This window comes from Eubalaena glacialis, chromosome 3 (genome assembly GCF_028564815.1).
Source record: "Eubalaena glacialis isolate mEubGla1 chromosome 3, mEubGla1.1.hap2.+ XY, whole genome shotgun sequence".
NCBI classification, from domain to species: domain Eukaryota; kingdom Metazoa; phylum Chordata; class Mammalia; order Artiodactyla; family Balaenidae; genus Eubalaena; species Eubalaena glacialis.
This window is the reverse complement of record NC_083718.1, coordinates 92336875-92364335: the sequence shown is the minus strand read 5'-3', so window position 1 is coordinate 92364335 and position 27461 is coordinate 92336875. Positions and strand designations below refer to the sequence as shown.

General features: G+C 45.7%; 1 protein-coding gene across 5 annotated transcripts; it reads left to right on the top strand.

Moving 5' to 3' along the window:
• The first annotated feature begins 561 nt into the window (after nucleotides 1-561).
• Nucleotides 562-27228, top strand: MAB21L3 (mab-21 like 3). 5 transcript variants are annotated; one of them, XM_061186121.1, is made up of 7 exons: nucleotides 562-611; nucleotides 1614-1860; nucleotides 10496-10636; nucleotides 13450-13741; nucleotides 17593-17771; nucleotides 18240-18434; nucleotides 22825-26096. In XM_061186121.1, exons 2-7 carry the CDS (start codon nucleotides 1813-1815, stop codon nucleotides 23056-23058), a joined length of 1089 nt encoding a protein of 362 aa, XP_061042104.1. In that variant the 5' UTR covers nucleotides 562-611; nucleotides 1614-1812; the 3' UTR covers nucleotides 23059-26096. The 5 variants fall into 5 exon arrangements, with proteins under 5 accessions (XP_061042104.1, XP_061042103.1, XP_061042106.1 ...); XM_061186120.1 differs by lacking the exon at nucleotides 562-611 and adding an exon at nucleotides 916-967; XM_061186123.1 differs by lacking the exons at nucleotides 562-611; nucleotides 22825-26096 and adding an exon at nucleotides 26937-27228 and having other exon boundaries at nucleotides 1407-1860.
• Nucleotides 27229-27461: the final 233 nt, after the last annotated feature.

The following is a 27461-nucleotide window of genomic DNA, read 5'->3' as shown; positions in this document are numbered from 1 at the left end:
ATGAAAGTTTGTGCATCTGATGACGGGCGACTGGGGTAACCTTAGAATAGTAGGAAAGGCCCCACCAGAGGAAAGGGACTCCTGCATGAATGATTGCAGTGAAGCAGAAGTAAGGACAAAAGCAAGAACACCTGGGAAAAACAGGAGGACTTTGGTGAAGTTGAAAATGAGGTGGAAAGAGAACTCTGAATTGCAAGAAGCACAGAGGGAAGAGACTCTTGGTCTGTGAAAAACTGATAGTTTGGAACGACTGACCAGCAGTAAGAGAAGGCAAAAGAAGAAGATTCTGAAATATTCAGGAACATTTGCTATCAAAAGAAGGAGGTTTAAAATTACGAATGGAAGTAAATGAAACGTAGAGGCGGTATTGAGGAGGGGTGGCTTTACCATATTCATATCAGACTGCAGGTTCCCAGAGGGGAGCTGTAGAAGCTGGACGGAACACCCGGATTAGTGAGGTGGGTGGAGCATGGAGCAGCCAGAGCTCTGATGTGGATGTGGCTTTCAGATGGTGCCAAGTTCAGGAAGATATGCAAATGCTGTGGTTACAGAACGCAGAGCAGCCCGGGCGCCCAGCATGGTTGCTGAGCACCCAGAGGATGCACTCAGAGGTGGGTTTGGAGAAAACACTTGCCTTTGGAACATTGCTCCGAATTGAGCTGGGCTCCCAGAAGTGCTCTAACACCTTTAGATCATCTGATAGCAGACTCTGATGTTTACCAGTTTCAGGGAGATCAAGCCATTGTGAAATTTTTTTTTTCTGTAATAAAACTAGCCCCAGCCAGCCAGACTGGGAATTTGCTGCCTGAGCTGTTTTCCAACATAGTTTTGCTGGCAAAACCAGATGTGAGTGTTTCCTCAACTTTATTTTTACACTGACTTTATTTTTACTGCTAGCTTTCAGGTGGGAAGAGGGAGATTTAAAGGTCAGCAGGCAAGCGGAAGGATCCCGTCCTGCCACTCCTGGGTGTGCTTCTGTGTGCCTGTGTGTGTCCATACCTGTGTGTGTGTGTGTGGGGGGGGGGGGGCCTGTGCGTGTCCATGCCTGTGTGTGTGTGCCTCTGTGTTCGTGCCTGTGTGTGTCCATACCTGTGTGTGTGTGTGTGTGCCTGTGTGTGTCCATGACTGTGTGTGCCTCTGTGTCTGTGCCTGTGTGTGTCCATACCTGTGTGTGTGTGTGTCTCCACATGCGGATTATTGTGTCCTGATCACTTGTTTGTAGGCATAATCATGGGTGCCAGGCTGGTTGTTTGGCAGTTTCTTATTTGTTTATTGTAAAGAAGGTAAATCCATCTGTGGGGTTTTCTGGATTGGAGGGCAAGGGATATTTACTGTCAACAGGATTAGAACAAGGAGATATAAGATACTGAGCTCAAAGGTGCATCTAGTGTCAGGATAAGAGCATACATAGTTCGGAAGAAGCCAACTACAGGGCATTTCCGTCTTGAATGGAACTTTTGAGTATTTGAGTGGGAAATACAACTTGGAAAATTGCCCTTCGGTCAAAGCACCAGTCAACAGAGCTAAATAGAGTAAAATTTGGCTGGACTCAAATGCAGTTTCATCAACTCTCCTTCTTCAATTCTTTTTTTTTTTTTTAAATTTCCCAAAAGATGAAAGATGGATGCTCACAATTTGGAAATGAGAGCTTGAATGAAGAATTGAGAAGGCAAGTCTGTGGTCCACATACACATTCCCAGAGAAATTCAGCACCCAGAGACTAATATCACTGGGAAATCTACGCACAAGTGCTCTCTCTGCTGAGAGACAAACCAAGACGTTGCTGTTCTGCTCAGCATAGACCAAGAAGACATGAAATCCCTAATGGAAGAAAACTTAGAAGATTGCCTGCTGAATAAGGTAAGGACAGATACGGGTCTCTCCCATGCGCCCCTCCCACCCTCCCGCCCCACCAACCTTGATGCAGAAAGAATTTCAGGCTGTTTCCAAAGATACAGAAAATGCTCCTCAGGAACTCAAGACCATCACCCATAAGAGTGTTCAGGGACTTACCATATTTCAGTCCTCTCTTTGAGGTTCTAGTGCAAGAGGTATGTTGGGAATAGAATGTGGAAAGAAGAGTTAGAACTTGGGCTGGAACTCTAGCTCTGCCACTGATGCCTGGGTGGTCATGAGCAAGACACTTAACCTGTCTGAGCCTCAGTTTTCTTCTCTGTAAAATGGGAGTGATAATAGGATCTTAGTGGGGTCTTTGAAAAAAAGTAAATAAGAAAGCTCTTTGAAAACTGTAAAACTGCTAGATTAAAATATGTATGTATTACCACTATATTTTTAGTATGCATCAATTAAGAACTAATTTAATTTCTTCTCGATAGAGTCATAGGCTCTTTGGATGTTAGAACTTGAAGGGACATTCAATATTATCTAGTTTAAACCTTTCCATTTACAGCCGAAGCAATTAAGGCACAGAGCCACCCTTAAAACTAAAACATTTAAACAAAGAGTTAGGCACTAGTCTAGGGTTTTCATGCCTTTACGAGTAAACAAAGCAGAGTTCATTATTATAGTGATAAGTCAAGTTGATTTCTTAGGCAAAACCATTAAGAGGGATAAATAGGGAAAACGTATCATAATAAAAATTATAGCAAACAAAATGATTTCTCCTTTTGGGGGCTATAAGTGGAAGAGGCGTTAGCTGGCATTTCCCCATTGTCCTGTGTTTTCTGAAAGAAAAAAATCCAAATATTTTAGCCTGGCATTCAAGTAATACTTTATCTTTCTACTCTCTGCTTCCCTGCATCTTCAATCACAGAAATTCTAAACAAAAGCTCTCTATGTTGAATCCAGCCTGTGCGTGTGTTTTCTTTGGCCTGCAGAGAATTTTTAAATTTTGTCCCATTTGTTACAAACATTTCAAAACAGTGAGATTTTGCATAGAAATCCAGCTTTCCATCTTCTCTGGAAAAAAAAATCAGGCTATCTGGCAACCACAGGTCCCAGTTTCTTACCTGGCAGCCATGGGCTGGAGCTGAGTGTCTGTCCCACTGGAGGCTGCGGCACTGCTGGGTCTGACACCCGCCTCCGCGCCCCCCCGCCCCATGTGTGTCCCCTACTCTGCCCCATAGGTGGTTGAGTCTGACAGCCCTGTCCCACAAGAACTGTGCCCTGAGAAGATCTCAGGCCAGAGCGTCCCTCCCCCCCACACCTGGGGAGATGTCCTGTCTCTTCTTCATTTTTCTGGCTCAGCCTCATCCTTCAAACTCAGCTGAGAGTCCACTTTCTGATGGAAGATTAATCTGACACCCCAACACAAAACGTCTGTGTCTTCCTGTGAACTCCCATCATAACGATCACTGATCATATTTATTTGGCGATCAATTGTATCTTGACTCCCGACACCTTTCCTATTGTTATCTTGGTGGCAACTTAAATAGTATATCATTTTATTCTTTATAAGTTTCCAGGGAGAAGAACAGTGTCTTGGATATCTTTATTCCCCTTGAATTCATATAGTATCATTGCACGTATGTGGTCAGAAGTATCTTCAGGGCTCATTGAAGATAATGCAAGACGAGCGTTAAAGGTGCTGGCAGGTTGAGGCCCTACAGTGTCTCATTTAATCAACAATCATGTGACACGTGCATATTACCTCCATTTTAACAGAGGAGGAAGCAGGGCTCGTGCTGATTAAACAGCGTGTCCAAAGTCACACAGTTAGTGAAGATGCTGCGGTTTCAGCCTATTCTTTTTTTACGCCAAACCACATTTCCTCTGCTAAACCCTCTATATCACCATAAACACACACAGCGCAAAACACAGTGCCCAAAACACAGGTCTGGATGTGGCCTGCTTAGTGAGAGAGAAATTGTGTGTTTGGGTATCTTTAAGGGTGGCCTTATCTCACCTGCAGATTTTGCACATAACCCCAAAGGTAAAAGGAGGAAGTTCCCCATGCAGACAGCAAATGCTTAACATCACAAGCGCTACATAGAGATTTATTTATTTATTTATTTATTTATTTAATTTTATTTTCAGCTGCATTGGATCTTCAATGCTGCGCGCGGGCTTTCTCTAGTTGCAGTGAGCGGGGGCTACTCTTCATTGCAGTGCGCAGGCTTCTCATTGCAGTGGCTTCTCTTATTGTGGAGCACGGGCTCTAGGCGCACAGGCTTCAGTAGTTGCAGCACACAGGCTCAGTAGTTGTGGCTCGCAGGCTCTAGAGCGTAGGCTCAGTGGTTGTGGTGCACGGGCTTAGTTGCTCCACGGCATGTGGGATCTTCCCGGACCAGGGCTCGAACCCGTGTCCCCTGCATTGGCGGGCGGATTCTCAACCACTGTGCCACCAGGGAAGCCCACTACATAGAGATTTAAACAGGGTGCTGGAGGGGAAGAGAGCAGTGTGACCTCTGATGGGAGAGGCGTTTCACAGAAAGAGTGATGACAAAGCCTTAGTGCATGCGTAATGCATAGGGTTTTAACAAGTGGAGGAGAGGCCTTCCAGCTACTGGAACCCCATTCAAGCAGTTAGCGGGTTTCATTCCCAGTCTCCTTGTCCTTGGGGAGGCGGAGCGGTGCAGTGATTATGAACAAGGGCACTGCCTGGGTGTGGATTCCTGTTCTGTGACTTACTGACTCTGGGACCCTGGGTAAATTATTACACTTTCTGAACTCCAGTGTCGTCCTCTGTAAAATAGGGATTATCATAGCCTCCACCTTAAAGGATTATCGGGAGTTTCAAAGGAGCTAACCCTTATAAAGTATCCTGCGCACAGCAATGCCTCACCAGTCTTAGCTCCACAGTGCTGCTGCTGCTATGGCTTCTGCTGTGTTTAGGAGCTGCAAATATCCTGTGGGGCCCAAGCATTTGGTTCATGGAAGAATTAGTCTAAAAAGATGGAGAATGTGATGTCTTATCTGTATGGATCACTGAATTTAAGTCTCTGTGCCTTTAAATTATTAACCCCTGGAAGACAGAGACAGTGTCTGTGCCCCCTGCCCCATCACTTTTTTAAACTGATTATTGGAGTTAATGCAGTTCCAGAATTAATAGTCTGACTTCCTGTTGTCTAGAAGGAAGTTCTCAGCCTTTTTCCCCAGTGGCACTCACCATGGATGACATTCGCTTTGGTCACATGCTCCTGGGTATGGCCAGGCCTGTGTGTCATTCCTGGTGCACTATTTAGTATACCCCCTACCTCCCTCTCAGGAAAGCATGTGGGAATACAAGTGAGTCAGACTGATGTAATTATAAGGAATAACCTTGAATTCTCAATAATTTATATTTGCAACAGGAAATTGTTCACAAACTTGAGCTATTAATAGTAGCAAATGATGTGGGACAACAATGGGCCTGACGCTGTGCCTGGGGAGGTGGACATGCGTGTGGGCACATAGACACGTCCTGGAAGGAGGCCCACAAAAAATGGATGGCAACCTTAAAGGTGCCAACAGTCTCTAATGACTGTTTCTGCGTAAACTCTGCTTAGTTAGAGTGACTAAATCTGCATGCTAAGGAGTGTGGCATAACTTTTGCAGGATCAGTGCAATGCAGGGGTCGGATTAGATGATCTAACCACATCTAACATCATGGGCCTGGTTAACTTACCACAGTTCATTTCTGCTTTTGCTCTGCCACACCCACAAATGCTTCTCTTTAGAAACAAAGTGTTTCTCTTTATTTATTCTTTAAGACAAAGTCTCTTTTACTTATTTATTTATTTGGGCTACGTCAGACCCTAGTTGCAGCACACGAGATCTTCATTGCAGCGCACGGGTTCTTTCGTTGTGGCACTCGGGCTTCTCTCTAGTTGAGGCATGCAGACTTCTCTCTAGTTGTGGTGCGCGGGCTCCAGAGCACGTGGGCTCTGCAATTTGCGGCACGCAGGCTCTCTAGTTGAGGCACACGGGCACAGTAGTTGCCACGCGTGGGCTTAGTTGCCCCTTGGCATGTGGGATCTTAGTTCCCTGACCAAGGATCGAACATGCATCCCCTGCATTGGAAGGCAGATTCTTTACCATTGGACCACCAGGGAAGTCCCAACCTTTGTGCATTGACCTAATCAGCAGAGGATGTGAATGAAACTTAAACAGGCACTCGAGGTCAAGTTTGGACTGCGTGAGGAAATTCCCTGGTGGTCCAGTGGTTAGGACTTGGTGCTTTCACTCTTAGGGCCCAGGTTCGATCCCTGGTCAGGGAACTAAGATCCCACAAGCCGCGGGAAGCAGCCAAAAAAAAAAAAAAAATTTGGACTGAATGGGCTTTGATCCATCTTCTTAAATTATCATATTTCCTCCTTAAGTTTGTTTCAAAGCTTTGCTGTGAAATAAATTTAGTGACGAGTCTGCTTCAAGGTTACAACTGGTATCTTAGCTTTTGCTTCCTGAAGTTTGAGAGGCAACAAAGGGATTCTGACATTGGGCTGGCGACAGGTCTCTCTCTACCTGTGGTGGAGCCTCCTTCTTTCACCAAGACCACTCCCTCTAAAACTGCCTCAGGCCCCATTTCCTGCTTTTCCACACCGTGAAATGGAATCTTCTTACCGCACCTTGCTAGGCCATGGTCAGGACAAGCTGAGGGAAACAGCCTGGGGCTTCTGGGTTGTGGTTTAGACCATGGGAGTGACAAGAGGTACGTGGGACTGAGCCTGGGAAACCCCCAGCCCAAACCCCTTTGGGGGCCGGTGAATAGCTCTGTGATCCTGTTTGGTAAGAACCAATGGCAGGAAGTGTATCCAGAGACATAGGCAGGAAGGGGCTGCCCATCACCTAACAGGAAAGCGGCTCCCCCTCGACTCCAGTGGCTTGGGTCCTGGGGCGGGCCTGTCCAAGGCAGGGCTCTCCCTCCACAGCTCTGGTTAAGCCCTGCATCACTGTCCGGCCCCTGCTGTGTCGCCCTTATGTGTCTGCAGCATGCCAGAACAGTCAGTGGTGCGGCATGCCAGAACAACTTTGGACTTGTTATTTCATGAACTCCAAATTGAGCGCATGGTCAGGTTCAGAAAGAGGATAAAGGTAGGTATTATTTCTGGAACTCCTAATTGAGAGTGTAGCACAGTGTGACAGAAAGAAGAGTTGGGGAACCTGGGCATTAGGTCTAGTCATACTGCTAAGTACCAGTGTGATATTAGGAGGGCCACCCTGTCACTCTGGCCTTCTGTAAAGGGATACCAGACAAGATGGTTTCTGAGACTCTTCCAATTCTAAGATCCTGAGTTTAAATTGCAGCAAAAGTGACAGATAAAGAAAATCAAAACCAGAATTTGTGGCTCTAGGCCCAGAAAAAGTATTTCCTTATTCTGACTTTTATCTTCACACGTCAAAACAGGTCATAAAGAGGAAAAATGAATGAGAAATTATAGGTGTCTTCTAAGGGGTGTCTGGACTTGTCCTGCCGGTAAGAAAATTCTACCATCAAATGGCGGCATAATTTGTAGATGACATTCACAATGGAGAACTGTTCCCACTAGGTGCACACACACACACACACACACACACACACACAGACACACACACACACTCACACACACACAGACACTCTCACACACACAGACACAGTCACACACACACAGACACACACACACACACACTCACACACACACAAACACACATACAGACACACACACACAGACACACACACACAGACACACACACACACACACATTTTCAAGCTTTTATCAGTTAAAAATTATTTGATAGTATCAATATGGTAATGAATCTTTCATTAGTTTATTAACATAGGAAACAAAATGTATCTGCATATATAGAGTCACCACTGGGTTACTAACAGTCAAGTTCTATGGACTCACATCAGTGGACTTGGAAGATTTGGGAAATTAGCCTTAGTCCTCAACACATTCTGAGAACTTAACTATTCGAGATTACTATTTCCCAACCATTCTGACTGCAACGTTCTATCCAGTTAGCCCTTGTCTTACTTTTCCCCACTATTCCTGATCAGACGTCTGGCCCCGGAACTTGTCCAATGTCCCCTAATCTACCAAACTGGCTTCATCCATTCTCTGCCCAGGCTCGAAAACATGGCCCTCCACTGACCCCTTCCCTTGCTCTTCTCCAGATCTTGCCAGCAAACTCTAATCTCAGCACCTCCACTGTTACCCCTGGAGGGCCGGGAGGTACTGGACAACCTCTTATAACTGAGTCCACTGGTATCCCACAGCCTCATGCACCCACAGCTGAGTCCTGGTTCTGCCTGGCAACCTTTACCCATGTGCCCAAATGGCCCCTCATCCCTTAGAGAAGCTATTGCCAATGTCTGTCACCCTGAAGTCCCCTGCCTTCCTCTTCTCACATCACTCTCAATGCACTGCCTTGTCTCCTGCTGACGTCAGGCAGGAAATCTCTATGCTTTTATCTGCATTTTCACCCATCTTCTTCTCCTTCTGACACACGGAGACGAGCTCCTCACCAGGTTTCTGGATTTCCACAATGCTTCCTGGCTGGGAAACCCTTGCTCAGGGGTTTTCCTCTCTGCCCTCTTCCTTCTTCACTGCCTCTTTTCTCTCAGCATCTAAACATGTTTGAACCTGTGTGTCCTTTTGAAAAAACCCGTTGCTGTCCTTGTTTTTGTTTTTTCCTTCCCCCAGCCAGACTTGCGGGAGGAGTCGCTTACCTCTGACTTCACTTGCTGGTTTCCCATTCTCTCTAAACCCACTGCCATCTGGCTTGACGCCCACGGTTTCCCCAAACACATCAGTCCTGTTCTAGTTACCAAACTCTACGGGCATTTGGGGGGACTTATCTCACTCAGCCACTTACTGTTGACTTTGTTCTTGAAATTCTTCTTCCTGCACTTTCAAGACCGCTCACCGTTTGTTCTCCCACCTCACCATTCTCCTCCAAGGCAACGTCTGCTCCAACAAAGTAGAAACAATTGCAGTTCTCCCCTTGTGCTCCTTGTGTTAGGTATCTACCATTTTCTCTTTCTAGAACAACCTTCTCTCTCTAGCTAACTCCTGCTAACCTTTCAAGATACAACTCTGATATACCATGCCTTCAGGAAGGCCTCCAGGCTAGATGCAGTTTCCCTTTTTTGTGTACACTTAGCATCCTTTGCAAACCTATACTTGGCACTAATGGCTGTAATTTTAATTTCCAGTTTATTGAGCTTGCTTTGTCATCTTATCTGTCAACCTCTTGACAACACTGTAGGCACAGAACCTGGCATGAAGTGGATGTTCAACAAAAATTGGTCGAATGGAATTGAATCCCAACACATCAGAGAAGTCCTACACTGGAGAGACCCTTAATTATGCTTCTACAAGCATTCGCCTTTATTTGGGGCATGGCAAATGACCTGCCCCTCTCTGTGACTACCTTCTCTCTTCCACTTACATACTCCAAAAGATGCAGAATCTTGATAGTTTACAGATGCTCAAGAAAGCTCCCCTTTGTCCCTTCTCCCATGATGTATGTTGTGAGATGAACACACGGAGAGGGGTGGGTGGCTGCTGGTGGCAAGAAGATGATATTAAAAGCTAGTATAGACCTGATCATCGTACTTAAGGTCATATAAGACACATGCTCTGCAGCATCTCTGAGGGAGACCCTTATCATACACCAGCCTGCAGGTGCCTCCAGAGCAACGTAACAAAGAGTCCCTTCCAGTTCTTGGAGACTTGCCGTGCAGATTCAGAAGAAACATCAGTGCACGCCTTTTCTTAAGGGTCTAGGAGCCAAAGGAGGGGGTGAGCTCAGGAGAGAAGGGAACCATCATTTATTGATGACATACAGAAAACAATCCGCCACATGTTCATGTGCATTAGACTATTTTATATTCACCAACCTGGACAGCAGGCATTCTTATCCCATTTTAGAGTCTCACCATGGTTCACAAAACCCTGTGGGATGCCCTGGCCCCCACCATCCTTTCCAAGTTCATCTCCTATCACCCTCCTTCTTCTTTTCCTATAACCACAGCAAAGGCCTCCTTGCTGGCCCTTGAGCCTTGCCAAGCTTGCTCCTCCTTTAGGGGCCTTGGAATTTGCTTTCCCAAACTGTCATCAGGGCTCACTCAAATCTCACCTCCTTCGAGAGGCCTTCCCTGGCCACCCGGTCTAAAATAGCAGCCCCTTTATTCTCTAGTCCCTTATCCTATTGTATTGTTCTACTTGGGACTTATACCTGATCTTACATTATACATATGTGTGTACACATATATGTATATATGTTTGTGTGTATGTCTGTATGTATGTATACACACACACATACGCATATGTCCTGTATTTTCAACTAGAAAGCGAGTATCTGTATCTTGTTCGCTGCTGTCCTGTTCACTGTCATGCCGAGGACCTAGACAGCACCTACCGCAAGGCAGGTACTACATAAATATTGAGTAACGCTTCTATTTCAGAAGAGAACACGGAGGCGCCAACGAGTGTCATCAGACCTAAGTTCATCTCTCCCGGAGTTCTTGGAAGGGCAGGATTTTCTGAGCTGACTGCTTGGTACCCTGTCTCGTCACTTCCTTGGGGCCCGATGCGGGAATAACTGCCTTTGCTGATCCTTTCACCCCCAGGTGGACTTGAGGCGCCAGTGGATTTCCCAGATGGTGGAAGAGGTGCAGAAAATTGTCCATCATCTGACCACAGAAATCAGCTACCAAGACATTCGATTTCAAGCCGTCCTTTACTCTGACACGTACAATGAGAACATTAAGGTATGTGGGTCACTTGGCTCTAAGTGCCCACCCAGCGAGCCAGGAAATGGGGGGTGGTCTCAGCATGTGTCAGGCACTCGCACCACTAAGATTACTAACAAGATCTCTTAGTACTTACCATTTACACTCATCGCATAGATGTTACTGCAGTTGAAGCCCCACATTCCTACTTTACAGATGATAAAAATGGAGGCTTAAAAAAGTCAAATGACTTGATCAAGTCATATTAGGCACTAAAACCAGAACTCCACCTGTGGCTTCTGATTCCAAAGCATGTTCCACTGTACCAATTAAAGTTCAGTTAAGCACACATTCATTTATTAAGCATCCATTTAATAGATTGGGGACTGGGTAGAGGGAACTCAAGGCATTGGTGAGAAAAGAGTTGAAAGTGATAGTGGATGGGCTACAGGTGGGGGAAGGAAGAAAGTGGAAGAGGTGGCCCTTAGGAACTGCAGGAGCAGCCTGGCAACTCTGTCCCTGCTGAGGAATCTCACAGAGCTGTAAGCCCCCAGGGCGCGTGTGTGACAACCAGCATTCATGCAACATTGTAGTGTGGGCAAAGCCAGTCTCACAGAAATGATCTCACCCAAACCTGCACACAACCTAGTGGAACAGACATTATGGTTTGCTCCCTTTTAGAGGTGAGAGAAATGAGACTCTGAATCGTTCTGAACCCCTGTGCTCCTTTATCTTGATTTTTCTTGTGACACACAAGAACCCCTTTCCTATAAGTATGAAACGTATGTGTACGCATGCCCCAGCTCTCACACGAGACCATAAGTTCCTTGCTTATAAGGATCATGTTTCTTGATTGCTCCCTTCCTAGCATCCAGCATAGTGTGTGGCCCATGATAGACACTCAACTTCTGTTGAATGAATGAGAAAGCAAAAGAATTAGTACCTGAACGAAAGACCATTGCTAGTCCAGTACATTTCAAGTTTGGTGGGTACAAGGACCACCCACAAGATGCTGGGACTTGTGGATTTGGGGACAGAATCAGACTTTAGGAAATTTACTCCAGGATGAAAACTATAAAATTAGATTGGATCCTGGAATGTCAGAGCATCATCTGCCCACCTCTATCTACCTTGCCAACCTAAACAGGACAAATATAGGCAAGTGACTAGGAATAGAAACATCACACCACTTTTCCTAGAACTGTATCTGAGGAAATTTCCTTCTGTGGTCTCACTTAGAATTCACAGCTTAAAATATATCTTGCATTTATATACACTGTATCCTGCATATTATATAAGTTTTGAAAATAGTTACAGTGGGGCATATAAAAATGCTTTTATTTTATCTTGGCCCAAATTCAATAAGCATTTATTAACCACCATTTTTGTGACTAATAACATGATAGTTGTGTTCTTGGATTCACATGCAAGTGGGTTCAAAAAATGTATAGATTTGGGGTTTTTTGTTTGTTTTTGTTTGTTTGTTTGTTTTGGCCACGCCGCACAGCATGCGGGATCTTAGTTCCCCGACCAAGGATCGAACCCGTGCCCCCTGCAGTGGAAACGCAGAGTCTTAACCACTGGACTGCCAGGGAAGTCCCCACAAATATATAGATTTTAAATGCCATAGTTCAGATCCCCCCCTCCCTTGTTTTAATCCCACCACATTTCAACGGACACCAGAAGTCATGTGCACCCATCATCTAAAGCATCCAAACTACTGTTCCATGAAAATGAGGCAGAATCAGTTATTGCTGATTTCGATATTCACCCCTGAATTCGCCACTGACTGGTCCCTGGGCAAAGGTTATCCAAATTCCACTGTCAGAACTTTCCGTGGAAAGGAGGTGGCTCATCCAGTGTATAGCTGAGTGATGGGGAAACATGCAGGGTGGAGTGGGCTGCTGTGTGATGTGATTAAAGGTCATTTCCCTTTGGTGGTACCACACTGTGGACTAATTTGTTCTATCTCTTGGACTATTGGCCTGACCACTGCTTTCCCGGTTCCTGTAGAAACAAAGTAAGTAGATTCTTAGTGTTTACTTTTTCCCATTAAACTTAGAATCATCTCAATAGCTCACCTTGTCTCAACAAACAGGCTTTCATGTCACCTGTGATTCTGTAAGGATTAGTCATTAACGCTGTCTGTGGGTCATCCGTACAAGCAAAAAGAAAGGGAGGCATTTTGCAGAATTCTTTCACCTCCTGTCCCATCCCTTCCCACCCTTAATTCATACCGGATCTTTCACCCATCCCGGGTCATTGATTCTTGACTAAGAACCAGCTCAGGAGAGACAATTAACCATTGAACAAGCAATCGGAAGACCTAAAGTCAAGTTCCGGCTCTACCACTGACTGGCTGTGTGTCCCTGGGGAGACTTGAAGCCCCTCTGAGCCTCAGGTTCCTCATCTGGGAAATGTTAGCAAAGCCTGCCTCATGTGTGGCTGTGAACACAAGATAGGCTAATGCACAAGAATTGCAGTGCTTGATATGTGCAGAAAGCAGTGACTACTAGTTCCCCTCCCTGCTTTTTTGTCCCCCTCCCCTCAAGCTTTAGGTGCCTCTAGAGTTCCGGGTCCACTTCACTCTTTTTCCTTGCAGATCCATGAAACCCAGGCCTCACTGAGTTAATTTCTTTGCCCGAAGCGTTACAATGGGCTAGTGGCACAACAGAGACGGAATCCTCTGCCAACAGGCGGGCAGGTGGGCGCAGTTCTGTCCTCCTTGTCACGTTGCTAAGGGTTGAGTGGTTAACCGAGCGGCCTGGGTCAGCAGGGCGGCTCCCTGAGGGCTTCTGTCACCTCCCGAGTCTAGGAACTCACACTCCTTCTCCCTCCTTTCCTAACCCCAGGTTTTGGCCCCCACCCAGCTCCTCATCACAGTGCCGATGAGAGGCCTGGCCGGGTACAGGGAAGCCCGGCAGCAGCGCTGGCGCTACTACACCCTGCAGGGCGCCCGGCTGCCCTGCCCGCTGCGGGACCCGGAGGGCCTGCAGCAGTGGCTGGAGGTGGAGCAGTTTCTGAAGAGCCTGTGGCAGTGGCACGAGGCAGATGTGAACATTGACGGAGACATTGTGCCCGCCAAGGTCCTCCAGGTGTTCCGGAAACTGGTCGAAAACGCGATTGAAACCTGTCACCTGTCAGGTGAGCCAATCAGGAAATGTACAAGGAAAATGTCTGGCATTTCCATTTTGCTCTTAAAAAAAAAAACCTCTGCTTGGGTGTTTCCTGAAGCTCACGCCCTTAGATTGAGGATAAAATCATGTGCTTTTTACATCTGTCTAATCCCCATAATATGAATTAGCTCTTTTTTCTGCTGTGACACACAGAATGGAATTCATACTCACTACACACTTCCGTGGCCTCAGTGGATTACTGCCCTGGCGTAGATAAGACAGTCTTTGGGTTATGCGCCATTTCCAAGATGTTAGCTTCAAAACCTGGGTACTTTCGCAAATTACTCATCAACCTCAGATCTTTGTTATTAGCACATTTCCACTACAACACCCTCCAACTGACGGCAGTATTCCAGTGTGCTGGGACAGCACATCTGGGAACCACTGACATACCAAAACACAAAAAGCCAGAAGCCATAAGGAACTGATTATGTTTGACAACCCCCAAATCTTTTTTTTTCTTTTCTTTTTTATTGAAGTATAGTTGATTTACAATGTTGTGTTAGTTTCCGGTGTATTGAGTATAGTTCCCTGTGCTATACAGTAGGTCCTTGTTGGTTATCTATTTTATAAGTAGTGTATATATGTTAATCCCAAACTCATAATCTATCCCTCCCCACGCCCCTTTCACCCTTGGTAACCATAAGTTTGTTTTCTATGTCTATGGGTCTATTTCTGTTTTGTAAATAAGTTCATTTATATCTTTTTTTTTTTTTAGATTCCACATATAAGTGATTATCTGTCTTTGGCTTAGTTCACTTAGTATGATAATCTCTAGGTTATTCCATGTTGCCGCAAATTATTCATTCTTTTTTATGGCTGAGCAATATTTCATTTTATATATATACACACCACATCTTCTTTATCCATTCATCTGTTGATGGACATTTAGGTTGCTTCCATGCCTTGGCTATTGTAAATAGTGCTGCAATGAACATTTGGGTGCATGAATCTTTTCGAATTATAATTTTCTCACAACCCCAAAATCCTAAGCTACTGTACAGTGTAGCATATGTGCACACCTGCCCACACACATGTTTCTGTTCACACAGAGTAAAAAGGTGAATTTCAAACTGGGAAAATGGCTAATTTCCTTAATTATAAAAGAGTATTTATAAACCACTAAGAAAAGCTATGAGCAGACCAATAGAAATACTGACCAAAAAGCACGAGTCACAGAAAAAGAATATAAATGGCTAGTAAAAATAAGACATGCTCCATCTAACATACATTTCAAGAAATATACATTAAAACACCTATTAGGCTGACATATAATCATGCTCCCTGCAGGAGTCAGTATGGTTAAATAGGCATTTTCATGCATTGTTCTTGGAAGTGTAAATTGGTGCCTCCTTTTTTAAAGGGCAGCTAGCCCATTTTTATTTTTGTTATGTGCTTACTTGGCAATTCAACAATTCCAGTTCTGAAGATACATTCCTGCAGATACACAAAGAAATATGCATGAGGATATCTACTGAATCGGCTTTGTAATAGTAAGTAATTCGAAATCATCTGATGGCTAACAAAGGAAAACTGACTTCATCAATTACGCCACCTCTGCCTAGCGGACTATCATGAGGCCTTTAAAAAGCACGAGGTGTGTCGATATTGGATTGGAGCCCCACACCCGCTGTCTATGCAACACCATTCACACTCCATGTGCATATCGGGCTGTGTTTCTCCTAGAAGACTTGTGTTTGATTTTTCCTGGTACTCTCAGAAGTACCATCTTACCTAGATGATTTGGGAATGTAAACATCCAGGCCCTAAACACAGGATGGTGACTAATGCCTTTGAAATTCTAGGGAGGAGGGAAGAGCTTGGTTTTTGTTGTTGTTGTTTTTTGTATTAAATCAACTATCCAGAGCCCACAAGAAAATCTGCCTACTTCTCTTAGTTCATAATTTCCCTCAAGATACAGCTTTTCCTGATTCCAGGTTTGTGAGGCTTACCACCTAGCATAAGCCCCAGGCTCAGCCCATTAGACCTCCTCTCTTCCTCTCTGTGCAGTTTCTATACACAGAAGCTGTAAGTACCGAGGCTTAACGCCATGAAGGTATTTTGGCAATTCTCCCACTTAGTACTTTCCTGGGTAGGCGTTCTTGCTTCATTGCTAGTTTCAAATGATTCTCCTACTTTCTGGCAGTCTCATTACATACAAATAATGTTTTTAAACTTTTATATGTCTTATTGGCAGTGGGTTTGGGGATCTCCAATCTAACATATGACTTTAACAGAAATCCCTCCTTTTCATTTCCCTTTTAAAATACTTTGTTGACTTTTGCATTTGCATATATTTCTCATTGGTGGAGTAAATTGAAGTAAAAGATAAATTAGGATTAAAAAAAGAATGGGGTGTGTGTGTATATATGCACACACAGAGTTATGAAAAATGCCCGTGCAACATAATTAAGTGAAAAACCAAATTGCTGAATAATATGCAACTCCACTTGTAAAGAAAGAAAAGGATTTGCATGTACTTTTGCTTGTCTAGACAGAATAGTTCTGAAAGATTCTGTAATGGAAATAGCTCGTGTTGAATGGATTTTTACCATGTAGAGGGTGCGATCATGGATTATTTCATTTAATACACATAGCAACCCTGTTAGAGTTAGGATCATTTTTCTAACTGTTGTACAGACAAGAAAACTGAGATTTAGAGAGATTAAGTAACAGGTCAAAGGTCACACACCGAGTTAGCAGAGTAGCCGAGGCAGGGTGTGGGCCAGGCAGGCTGGTGCCAACATTTGCTCACCTCCTCACTCTGCGACACTGTTAATAGTGAAAGTGCATGTAAGAGATTCAAACTGGGCCAGGTTGATGGGGTACTTTCAGTAAATAATGCTTAAGTACCAGACGTTGTCATGTTCCTGTCTGGGCAGCTCTGATGAGATGCAGACAATAAGCTCTTTATCATACCCCAGCCAAGGAGAGGAGTGTTTTCCTTTTGAACAGCCTAACACAATTAATAAATGAGTTTCCGTTTCCTTCTCTGAGCAAGGAAAAGCAAAATAACAGATCCCGATTCAAGACGGCTCATCCTTATCTACAATGAAGGCAAGCAAACAAACAAAACATTATTATGTATCTGTTGAAAGAAGGGGGAACAAACTGGAAATGAATTCTAATGTATGAGCTGGAAAACTTTCCCAGATCCATTCCTTTTCTCTCCCTCTCTTTGCCTGGTTGGAAAAGACAGGGAGGGCTTCTTTCTGCTTACGTGACTCTTCAAGCCACACTTGGAAGTATTTTATGATTTCAAGGCTTATGATGATAAATCCATCTGAGGCTAGGCTGGTTCATGGGTGGTGGGAACAAATACCATCTCTGAGACTGTGTGACTTAGTTAAGAGACAGGTTAAGCTGAACTCCACCAAAGGCAAATGAATAAGTAAGGGGTCTGAGGCTGTCCTAAATGGGGTCATCGACATCTGGGTGGAATGGATGGGGCTATAAAAAAATGCTTGGATTTCATCTTACAGTAGCAAAAGCTACACCTTTTCCTTGTATTCTCTGTCTCTTTCAGTCGAGCCTTCTGGAAAGAGTCTATTAATTTTTTTAGAAAAGGTAGGGGAGGAGGATGAAAGAAAAAAGTAAACCCCACCAACAATGAGATTTTCTAGCAATGTTTTTATCAATATTTACTTAGCTAATTGTCTAGTGTTGACATAAACACGCTGCCCTGGTGTGCTACTGAAACTCTGAAATTTGCCCCACCAGTTACAAGGAGCTGGTAGGAGCCACAGCTCACAAATTCCTTCTTTGAACGCTAGTATTGAGCCAAGCTTTGTCTTCCCATTGTCTGTCATTTACCACCAGGTAAGGTCAGCATGCTAATGGACCGCCCTGCAGTTCGAGTCGCCGTGGAAACCTCCACAGGTCGGGTGGAACTAGAGCTGACCCCCTCAGTGGAGATCCCCACTGCCTGGTCCAAGAAAGCCCGGTGGCCTTCGTGTCTGAAGCGCTGGCCTTCTGCAGAGAGAGTGCAGTGCATCAAGGTATTAGCCTGCAGGGTCCCGGCTCACCAGAGATGCTCTCACCTTAACCAACCACAGCATCAATAACCACCAACCAGCTTCGGAAGGAAAATTGAAATTTCACTAGATCCGCAGAACCTGCAGTGGCACCTGGGAATCTGTTATAAATGCAGATTCCTGGGCTCCGCTCTGGCCCTAGGGAACGAGACTCGGTGGGCAGGGCCCAGCAATTTGTGTTCTCACAGGCCCTCCAGGTGATTCTGGGGCAGGCTCAAGTTGGAGAACCACTGCCCAAGAGAAAGTGGACGCAGCCTCCCCAGTTAATTGCCTGCGTGCAAGGGGCTCCCTTGAGGCTCCCTCCGTGTCCCCACGTGGGATGTGCTGCTCGCCCAGTGGCAGGTTCCCCCTCCTAGTGGACGGCTTCGGAGATGGCTTTCTCCTCAACCAGCATCATCCTTCTCGTTTCCCGCTGTTTTTCTCTTCCCCCAGTCGTTTGGGTTTAGCTTGTTGGCCTGTTCAAACTATCACTGGCAGCTGAGCTTCTTGCGGGCCGAACAGGTGCTGCTGGAGCAGCTGGATGAGGACGGGGGCTGCCGCAAGAAGTGTCTCCAGGCCATGAGACAGATGAAGGAGGACGTCTGGTGTCCAGGGAAAAGACCTGTGATCACGTCCTACCACCTTCAGGTGAGTGTGCCGCCCCGGCCTAGAGGGCCAGGGCAGCTGGGGCTGGGTGGGTCCCTCTGCGGCCTCTGCAGGGTCACCAGAGCCAGTCACAATGTGGGTGTGTGTGACGAGTAGGAGGGGGCCTAGTGTCCATATTTGCCATCTCACAAATTAGTACTCCTTATGGCGCTATACAGCCCCAGCTGCGTGCATGTCCACAGCACCCCTGCCCAGGGTCCCTGTCCTCCACCTCCTTTCTTCCCTCTTCCAGTTTCCCTCTTCCCTTTCTTCCTTTCTGTCTTGCCTTCTCTCCCTCTCCCTCTCCCCTCCTTTTATTTCAGTCAACAAACCAACACAAGCGCCCACTATGTGCCAGAAACCCTGCTGAGGTTCAGAAATGAATTACAGCATGCAGTCTCTGCCCCTGAGAAATCTACAGTCTGGTGAAATCTTGGGAGTTCCTCAAACCTGAGATGGATTCACATTTTCCCTCACGTTATGACTCATTCAGTCCCCGTTCTAGCCCAAGTGCAGCCATTCATGTGCACACACATACACACTCACACACGCACTCTGTGCAGAGGAGAAAACCAGGAAATGTTGGGGTACCCGACAAACCTGGCAGCAAACCTGAACTTCTGGGTTGCAAATCACCAGGCAAGGACTTACTATCAGACAGCCATAAATGCATTCACTCACTCACTCAGCAAATGTTTATTGAGATCCCCGCGGGCCAGTCACTTGCCCCCGTACCTTCTGTGTGCTCTACACCTGGCGGTACAAGGTGAACAAACGCAGATGTGGTTCCTGCTCTCATGGAGCTTGTGGTCCAGCAGGGGAGACAGACGTTGGTCAAACAGTCTGCAGGTGTGCGTGGAATCGTGCCACGTGGGGGAAAGCTGGGGTGGAGAGGAGCGTTGCTCTAGGAAGGATCAGGGTAGCAGAACCTGACCTGGACCGGGGGATCAGGGGGTCCCCCCTGGGGAGATGGCCTTTGATCACACTCTCAGCTCCTCTTTCTCAAATTTCTGACCACCCATGTTGAACTGGATGCTCGGGTAATACTGCGTGCAACACACTGTGGCGGGGTAGGTCAGGCTCTTAGTAGCCCCAGCCCAGCTAGTATCCATCCTGGAGCTTCAGCCCTTCTCCCCGACCTTCTACACAGGTGAGCACAGGTCCCTGGGGTGTGCGGTGCCTTCCTTGCATGCTCCTACCTGGGCCTCGTCTCATCCAGTAGACAACCATTTCCCAGCCCTGTGTTACTCTTTCAGGCCTAACACAAGCTATTTAAGGGCAACTCATACCGAACCCTTTGTGTCTCTCCCAATGCTTTGTATGTAGTAGTCGCTCAGTAAATATTTGCTGATCATCTGTATGAATGACTTCACATTTTACTCCACTTTTCCCCCCAGCAAAATTGTTCATCTTTGCCTTGCTTTCTTATCTTTTCTGATAACCTGTTCTCCCTGACCTGCCCAAGAATCTGTTAACATCTCATTTGCACATACTGGGGCCTTTCTCTCCAGTTTCAACATTCTTAAAGTGTCCCCAAACATGTCCCCCTAAAAACACACACCTGTTCTCCTGGATCGAGGACATGTACTTTCTGAAGCTAGTCTAATTCATTTCGGGGATTTAGCTTCTTTCTTACTTGCCTTTCCACTGGCCACGCTAGGAAAAGTCAGAGCTGAGAAGGAAACTCCAGGCGGCCTCATATCAAGTCTCATACTCTTAACTAACCACTGACTTCATTGCTCCACAATTAGGATGGAGGAAAACACTTTAAGTACCATGAGTATTTTAGAAAGATTGAATAGGGCCACCACGGGCCTCCCAGCCCTTGACTGCTCTCAAAACTGCATTCCATCCAGGATTTACTTGTATTCCAGGGGCTTCTAAATCATCTAGAGGATTTCAGGGCAACTCCTTAAAGGTCCCCTATTTTAGTCTTCCCTAACCCACCTACACGGCATAATAAAATTGTGCATTCTCCAGAATTAGCATTTAAAAGGGGGTTATTTGTTGAGAAATCGAAACAGTACTGACTGCCTTTTCCCCTCATCTTCCACCCTTGTCCGAGGGTAGAATTCTCTCACATGGAGGCACTGGGATGGATATGGCTGCTGGTAATGTGGTATGAGATACCATCCTGGATGATGGCTTAAGTGTGCAGGATCCTTGCCAAGACTTTAGTCGGAGGAAAGTGGAAGACACTGGGTTGCAAAACAGCATCAGGAAGGATGTGCCAATCATGGGCACCTCCTAGAAGGTCTTTACCTCCTCCCCAAAGAGGTTTCTCCCCCATAGCAATTTCATGTGAAGAAAGAGCTTATCTTTTCATCGACTTATTTATTCCTAAACCTAATCAAAGGCACGGAGGCTTGCTTATAATAGGCTTAACTGCTTCTGTTTGCTTAGGGAGATAAAAGCTTAACTACAAGAGGAATTAAAACATGTTTTTGTATCTAGGTTATCTTGACTAGCATGAAATTATCTCCAACTCATTTACTCAAAACAATGTACTCCAAATCAAAACACATTCAATATCTTGCTGTGAACCTAAAACTGCTCTTTTACTTTTTAGGAAAGACTATATTTTCAAAATACTCAACATCTAAACCCAAACATTAATTATTTCGCTCAGTCAATAAATGTCAATTGACTGCCTCCCACGGGCCAGTTCCTCTGCTGAATGTAGTAACATCAGCGTGAATACAAATAGGTCTAGTCCTCTGCTCACATAGAGTTTGCCATCTAGTAGGGAATCACCTAAATACATAGGAAAATGACCACCACTGTCATCACTGCTGCATATGAGAAGTGTGGGATGAAGAGAGTGCTTAATGGGTGTCATAGGGAAGTTTGATCTGATGGATGAGTTTCCTGGACAAGTTGGGGAAGGAAGTACGCTCCATACGGAAGAAGTGGGTTGTGAAAGGCCCTGTGATAGAAGAGAGCATGAAACAAGGCCAGTGTGGCTAGAAGGAAAGAGCGAGGGAGAACACAGGGCGAGATGAGGCTGGAAAGGAAGGGAGGGACCAAACCTTGTCTACCAAACCATGCTAAGGATGGTATTTTTTAATTAACAAACAATGGGAGGACTTTGAAGTATTTTAGACAAGAAGAAACGTAGACAGATTTACATTTCAAAGAGATCACGTTGGCTGCAGTGTGGATGACGACAGATAGGATGGTGACAAGAAGAGGTGCCGGCTGTGGCAGAGGTCCGGGTGAGACACGGTGGGAGAGGGTGATCGTATTGGTGAAGATAAGTGGGTGGATTGAGAACTACATAGGCAGGAGGACTGGCCGGACTTGATTGGAGGTGGTGAGGGAGGGGAATGACTCCTAGGCTTGCGTCTTACGTAACAGGCTGGATAAACAACCCTGGAAGCACACGAGGTATGTGGGGGAGGGCCAGGTGTTCAGTTTGGACATATGGACTGAGATAACTTTCAGATGGCCAAGAGATACCAGGTAAGGAGGTCAGAGGAGAAGTGTGAACTGGAGAAAAGAAATAGCAAGTTATCTATATTTGGTGGGAGAAGAGGGCCTGGAACTGAGCCCCCAGAACTCCAGCATTAGGGCAGGTAGAAGGTGAGCACGCCAAGGAGTAGCTGCACTGCTCAGAGAAACCCACTTGGAAGCCAAGTGAAGAATGGCTCAAGAGTGAGGGTATGCATGAGAGAACCAGATTCCACTGAAAGGTCAGGTAGGGTGAGAGCTGGAAAGAGCCTGCTGGATTTAGCAAACATGGGGATCACTGGACCTTAAGGAGAGCAGCCTTTGAGGACTGATGGCAGAAGAATCCATATTGGAGTGGGTTAAGGCAGGAAATCAGAGGGGAGGAAATGCCAAATTATTAAGACGATTCTCTGCAGAAGCCTGGATTCGCAGAGAGGTGAGAGTTAGGGCAGGAGGGAGATGTGGCACTTGGGGAGCAGGAGAGCTTTAATAGATTTAAAAGCCAATGAGGAAGAAGAAACTCAATCATTTACAGTTCCTGGAAGGGGAGATCCCAGCCCTGCAGAGGGATTTTCCCAGGCTAAGGGGATGCAGAGAGGAAGATACCAAATGAAGGAACGATGGCTGGTTTGCACGCACGAGGCATCTTCCCTGTAAAGGAGGCAAAGGCATCTGCCAGGTGTGGGGAATTGTGAATTTTAGGAGAGTGGTGATCATTGGAAATGCCTGCGGAGAGAATAAATTACCAAAGAGGCATAGGAGACCAGCAGGAGGAGGCTGAGAGCCCGTCCAAGGCTGGGGATCATAAATCCACGGCAGACCCAGCTTGCCCCTGGGGCTCCCGTCTCCTCCTTCCAAGGCCACATGAGCTCAGGAACGTTCCTGAAGACACTCTCCTTCAATAGCCCGGGACGATGTCTGACACCGCCTCTTCCTTCCACAGACAGTGCTCTTCTGGACTTGTGAGAAGTATCCCCACCCAAAGGACTGGCGGGTCTTCAGCAGAGCGTTCCTGCGCCTGGTGAGGAAGCTGCACAAGTGCGTGAGCCAGCACTTTCTGAAACACTACTTCGTGCGGAAGAGCAACCTCCTGCGGTACGCCAATTCAGGCGAGCTGGCGGCCCTGGCCCAGAAGCTGGCCTTCTTCCTGAAGAACCCCCAGATCAGCCTGCCCTGATGCTGCCCTGTGTGGGACGCTCTCGGACATTTCATTCAAGCTTGACCTCACTCTCTGTGGATCGTTCCTCAGTCAGAGGCCAGGATCCTGCCCAGGAGAGAAGCAACGGATGGCAGAGGAAAATTACATCAACCCAGCAGCACTTCAGGGGGGAAAAACTGTGCCCCAGGATGTCTGGTCTAGGCCTCCCTGCAGCCAAGCAAGCATTTCTGCCCCCACTAGCTACCTCTTTGGGAGACAGCTCTCATCAAGCTTCCCCGAGCCATAATTTCTGAACTGATGACAGTTCTGAATTTATTTTCCCTTGCTCAGGCTCTGGTTGTCTGTCAGGGACGATGTAGAGAGAACCCCCGGAAGGCCAGGCATCAGCCTGCTGCCCGCGAGTGGTTCTCCAGCCCACTGACCACGGGCTCATTATTGTTCCATTCGTAAAATGGGACTGTTCATATGCCTCCCTCAGAGCAGGGCTGTGAGCCTACGGACTGTGCTGCTGCCCTTTCAAGGGGAAGGTGCTGGATCAACACAAAGTGTTACTCGTTGGTTTAGTGGTTGGTGTTTGCATTCAGGATCAGTATCTACACCACTGATTAAATGATTACGTCTGATGGGTTAGCATGCCTGTGTTGCCCGTGTGCCCTCCAGTTCTCCTAAACAGTGGTTCAGCCTTGTGGATCTGCCTGCTTCCCTGGTGTTCTCTAAGAAGGGAGGAGTGGTTTTGATGACTAGTGCGGTCAAAGATGAGAGCGCAGCAACCCCAGTGACTGCCCTTCCTTGCTTCCCATGCCGTGGGTCAGGGATGAGACTTCCTTCTGTTTATGGAATGAACTCGGTACTGTGATCTGCATGGAATGACTTTGGTGTCACTCACCTCTCAGTTCCTTCCTTTGCTCACTTAGTGGTTCACTTCCTCATTCATTGATAAATATATACTCATTAGGTACTGGGGATGCAGCAAAAGCAAGATGGACAAGGACTTACCTGATGCAGATGATGCCTAATGGTAAAGACAGGAAATGAACAACAGATAAACACCCCTGATTATTACAAATGGTAGCAAGTGGCCTGAAGAAAATAAACAGAATATTGAAATAGAGCCACAGAGAGATCCTTGAAGGATGAAAATGCAAACAGCTGAAAGGGAAGAAAAGGGGGCCAAGGGCAGACTTAGAGGGGCTGGCATGAGCCAGGTCACTTGGCCTTGTAAACCTGGTAAGGAATTTGTATATTACTCTAAAATCAGATGTGTGATATTTGACCTCTCCAGAAGCAGAAGGGTATTATGATTTGATTTGTATTTTAAATGCCCATTCCAACTGTGTCAAGGGAGTCTGGGGACCCACACGAGGATGGGGACACTAAAGGCCGTTGAGCCCACTCATTTTGAATTTCACCGAGGTCCTCAAGGCCACACGTCCTGTGACACACACACACCAGGAATTCTAGGAGTTCTCGGGAGATCCATAGTTTCTTCTGGCACTTATTTATGCTTCTCAATTCAAGGGAATCCTTTATTACTTAGAACATTTTCCCCAGATAAATAATTTCTAAAAGCATGAACTGCTGATTCTTTTTTAAATAAAAGTCACATATGAAAATGAAAACAATTATTTTTACAAAAATACTGTAACCAAGTGGTGGGGTCCTTGGACTATCACATAGGAAATCATGGTTTTAAAATGTTGAACAAACTTAAAATCAGTCTATAGTTTTTGAAAACATGAAAGTATGAACAAACCAATATTTTATTAAGTCATCAAAACCTGCATTCGAATTCTCACATTCTTGGATCTTGAGAAACATCATTTTCGAGAAGGTGGCAGATATATATTTTTTAATGATGAAAACAACTGACACAAGTTTTAAAACAGCTGCACAGTCACGGAATGCCAAGTGAAAGTTGACTGTACCATTGATTTGAAATGTATGTATATGTATGGAAAGGAGTGGGACTGACATACTCCACAGTCTGATTCCAGTAGATTCTTCCCACCTTTCCCTATGGATTTGTAGTTTTTGAATGAAGTAGGGCTGTCTGCACATTCCTGGGTGTTCCTAACTGCTGGCCAGCAGAGAGCAGTGGGGGACTGCCTATGAAAAGAGCCAGGTTCCCACCCATGCACCGCAGAGCCCAGCAGGTGTCGCCCTCCTCAGCTCATAATTTACACCGGGCTTCTCCAAAAAGGGAACCAGGGACTGAGGACTTCAGCGGATGCTGAGTTGTTGGCCTTTACTGCCGTTTTGGCCAAAAACTACAGTCTTTTTGATTAAAGCTCAGATTTTAAAAGGGAGTGTATGAGAGGACAGTCCATCTATTCTGTTTCCTGGGACAGATTGCACAGCTCTGAAAGTCTAATAATATAATAGTACTCCTTTATTCGGAAGCTTTTTTTTTTTTAATTCTCCAAAAGCCTTTTTTCATGCATCTCCACTCTTCTCGGCACCAGACTGTTTTTTAGTGGAATGGCTGGCATTCAGAGACTGCAATTGGTCTGCTTGCATTCGCATCCCAGCTCTTACACTGTACCTGCATGCCCTTGGCAAGTTGTTCAACCTCCCTAAATCTCCATTTCTTTATGGGCATTGTTATGGGCTGGATTGTGTCCCCCAGCCCCCAAATTCACATGTTGAAGCCCTAACTTCCAGAACCTCAGAATGTGACTGTATTTAGAGCTAGGGCCTTTAAAGTGGTGATTAAGTTAAAATGAGGCCGTTAGGGTTTGGGCCCTAATCCAATAGGACTGATGTTCTTTGAAGAAGAGGTAGAGACACCGTGGGCAGGGGTGCAAAGGAAAAAGGCCATCTGCAAATTGAGCGGAGGCCTCAGGAGAAACCAGCAAGGCTAGCACCTTGATCGTGGGCTTGCAGCCTCCAGAACTGTGAGAAAGTAATTTTCTGTTGTTTAAGCCATGCTGTTTAAGTCTGTGGTATATTGTTATGGCGACCCTGGGAAATGAATACATCATAAGAGAATATATACCTCACTGCTTTGATGGGGGGAATAAACAGAACAATGGACGTACAAAACTCTTCGTTTAGACGTGGCATGGAGTAACTGTGGAATAAATGTGTAGCATTTTAGACGCCTTCTCCTCATGTCCATTTGTCCATTTGATAACTACCACCACCCCACAGATAAATTCTTCACAAAGAAATTAGAAACCATCACAAGGAAAACATGCCCAAAATAACACCACATATTCCATAAACCCATCTTTTCCTTTGTCACTCTTGCTGCAATAGAGGAATATCTCTCCTGATTTCTCCACGTGCGATGCGCTGGCCTCCCAGCTTCTCAGGGCCATCTTCCCTGTAGCATCCTCCACACCCTCCCCCAACCACCATCTGCCTCTCTTCCCCCCTTTCTATCCAGCTTCCCTAATTATTATACATGTGTCTCCACTTCCTTACCTCTTCACACTTTTCTAATTGTAAAAAATATCATACGTGCGAGAGTCTAAACTGTTTCAAGAATTATAGTAAAACAAATACGAATATACTCACTGTCTAGGTGAAAAAATAACACTTTGCCGATACTTCAGAATTCTCCTAGGTGACCCTTCCGTTCCTTAGCCCCCTCCCTCTGAACATAGGTAATTGTGATCCCAAATTTTAGGTTAGTCATTCTGCTGCTTTTCTTTCATTCTACCACCTATCATATTTCATTGAACCTAAGCCCTCAACAATTGTGAGATTCATCATTATTTCATGTCTAAGAAAGAAAAAGTGCTGCTAAGGGTAATTACAAAACACCACTGATTATAAGATGCATCCTAATTTTAGAGATTAAAAGGTGAAAAAGTAAATTTTAGAATCAACAAAATGTGACCTGCGGGACTTCCCTGGTGGCGCAGTGGTTAAGAATCTGCCTGCCAATGCAGGGGACACGGGTTCAAGCCCTGGCCCGGGAAGATCCCCCATGCCACGGAGCAACTAAGCCTGTGCGCCACAACTACTAAGCCTGCGCTCTAGAGCCCACGAGCCACAACTACTGAAGCCCGCATGCCACAACTACTGAGCCCACATGCCACAACTACTGAAGCCCGTGCGCCTAGAACCTGTGCTCCACAACAGGAGAAGCCACCACAATGAGAAGCCCGCGCACCACAACAAAGAGTAGCCCCCGCTCACCGCAACTTGAGAGAAGCCCGTGCACAGCAACAAAGACCCAAACGCAGCCAAAAGTAAATAAATAAATAAATTTATTAAAAAAAAAAAAAAGAAATACTGTTCTTGATAAAGATGCAGTCAGAAATCATTTTTAAAAAATGTGACCTGCGTACATCCCAATTGTCTTTTAGTTTTGCCTGTTTTTAAGCTTTATGTATATGGAACCATCCTGAACGAAGTCGTCTGTGATTTGCTTCTTATGTCCACAGTACACCTTTGAGACTCTCCCATGTGGA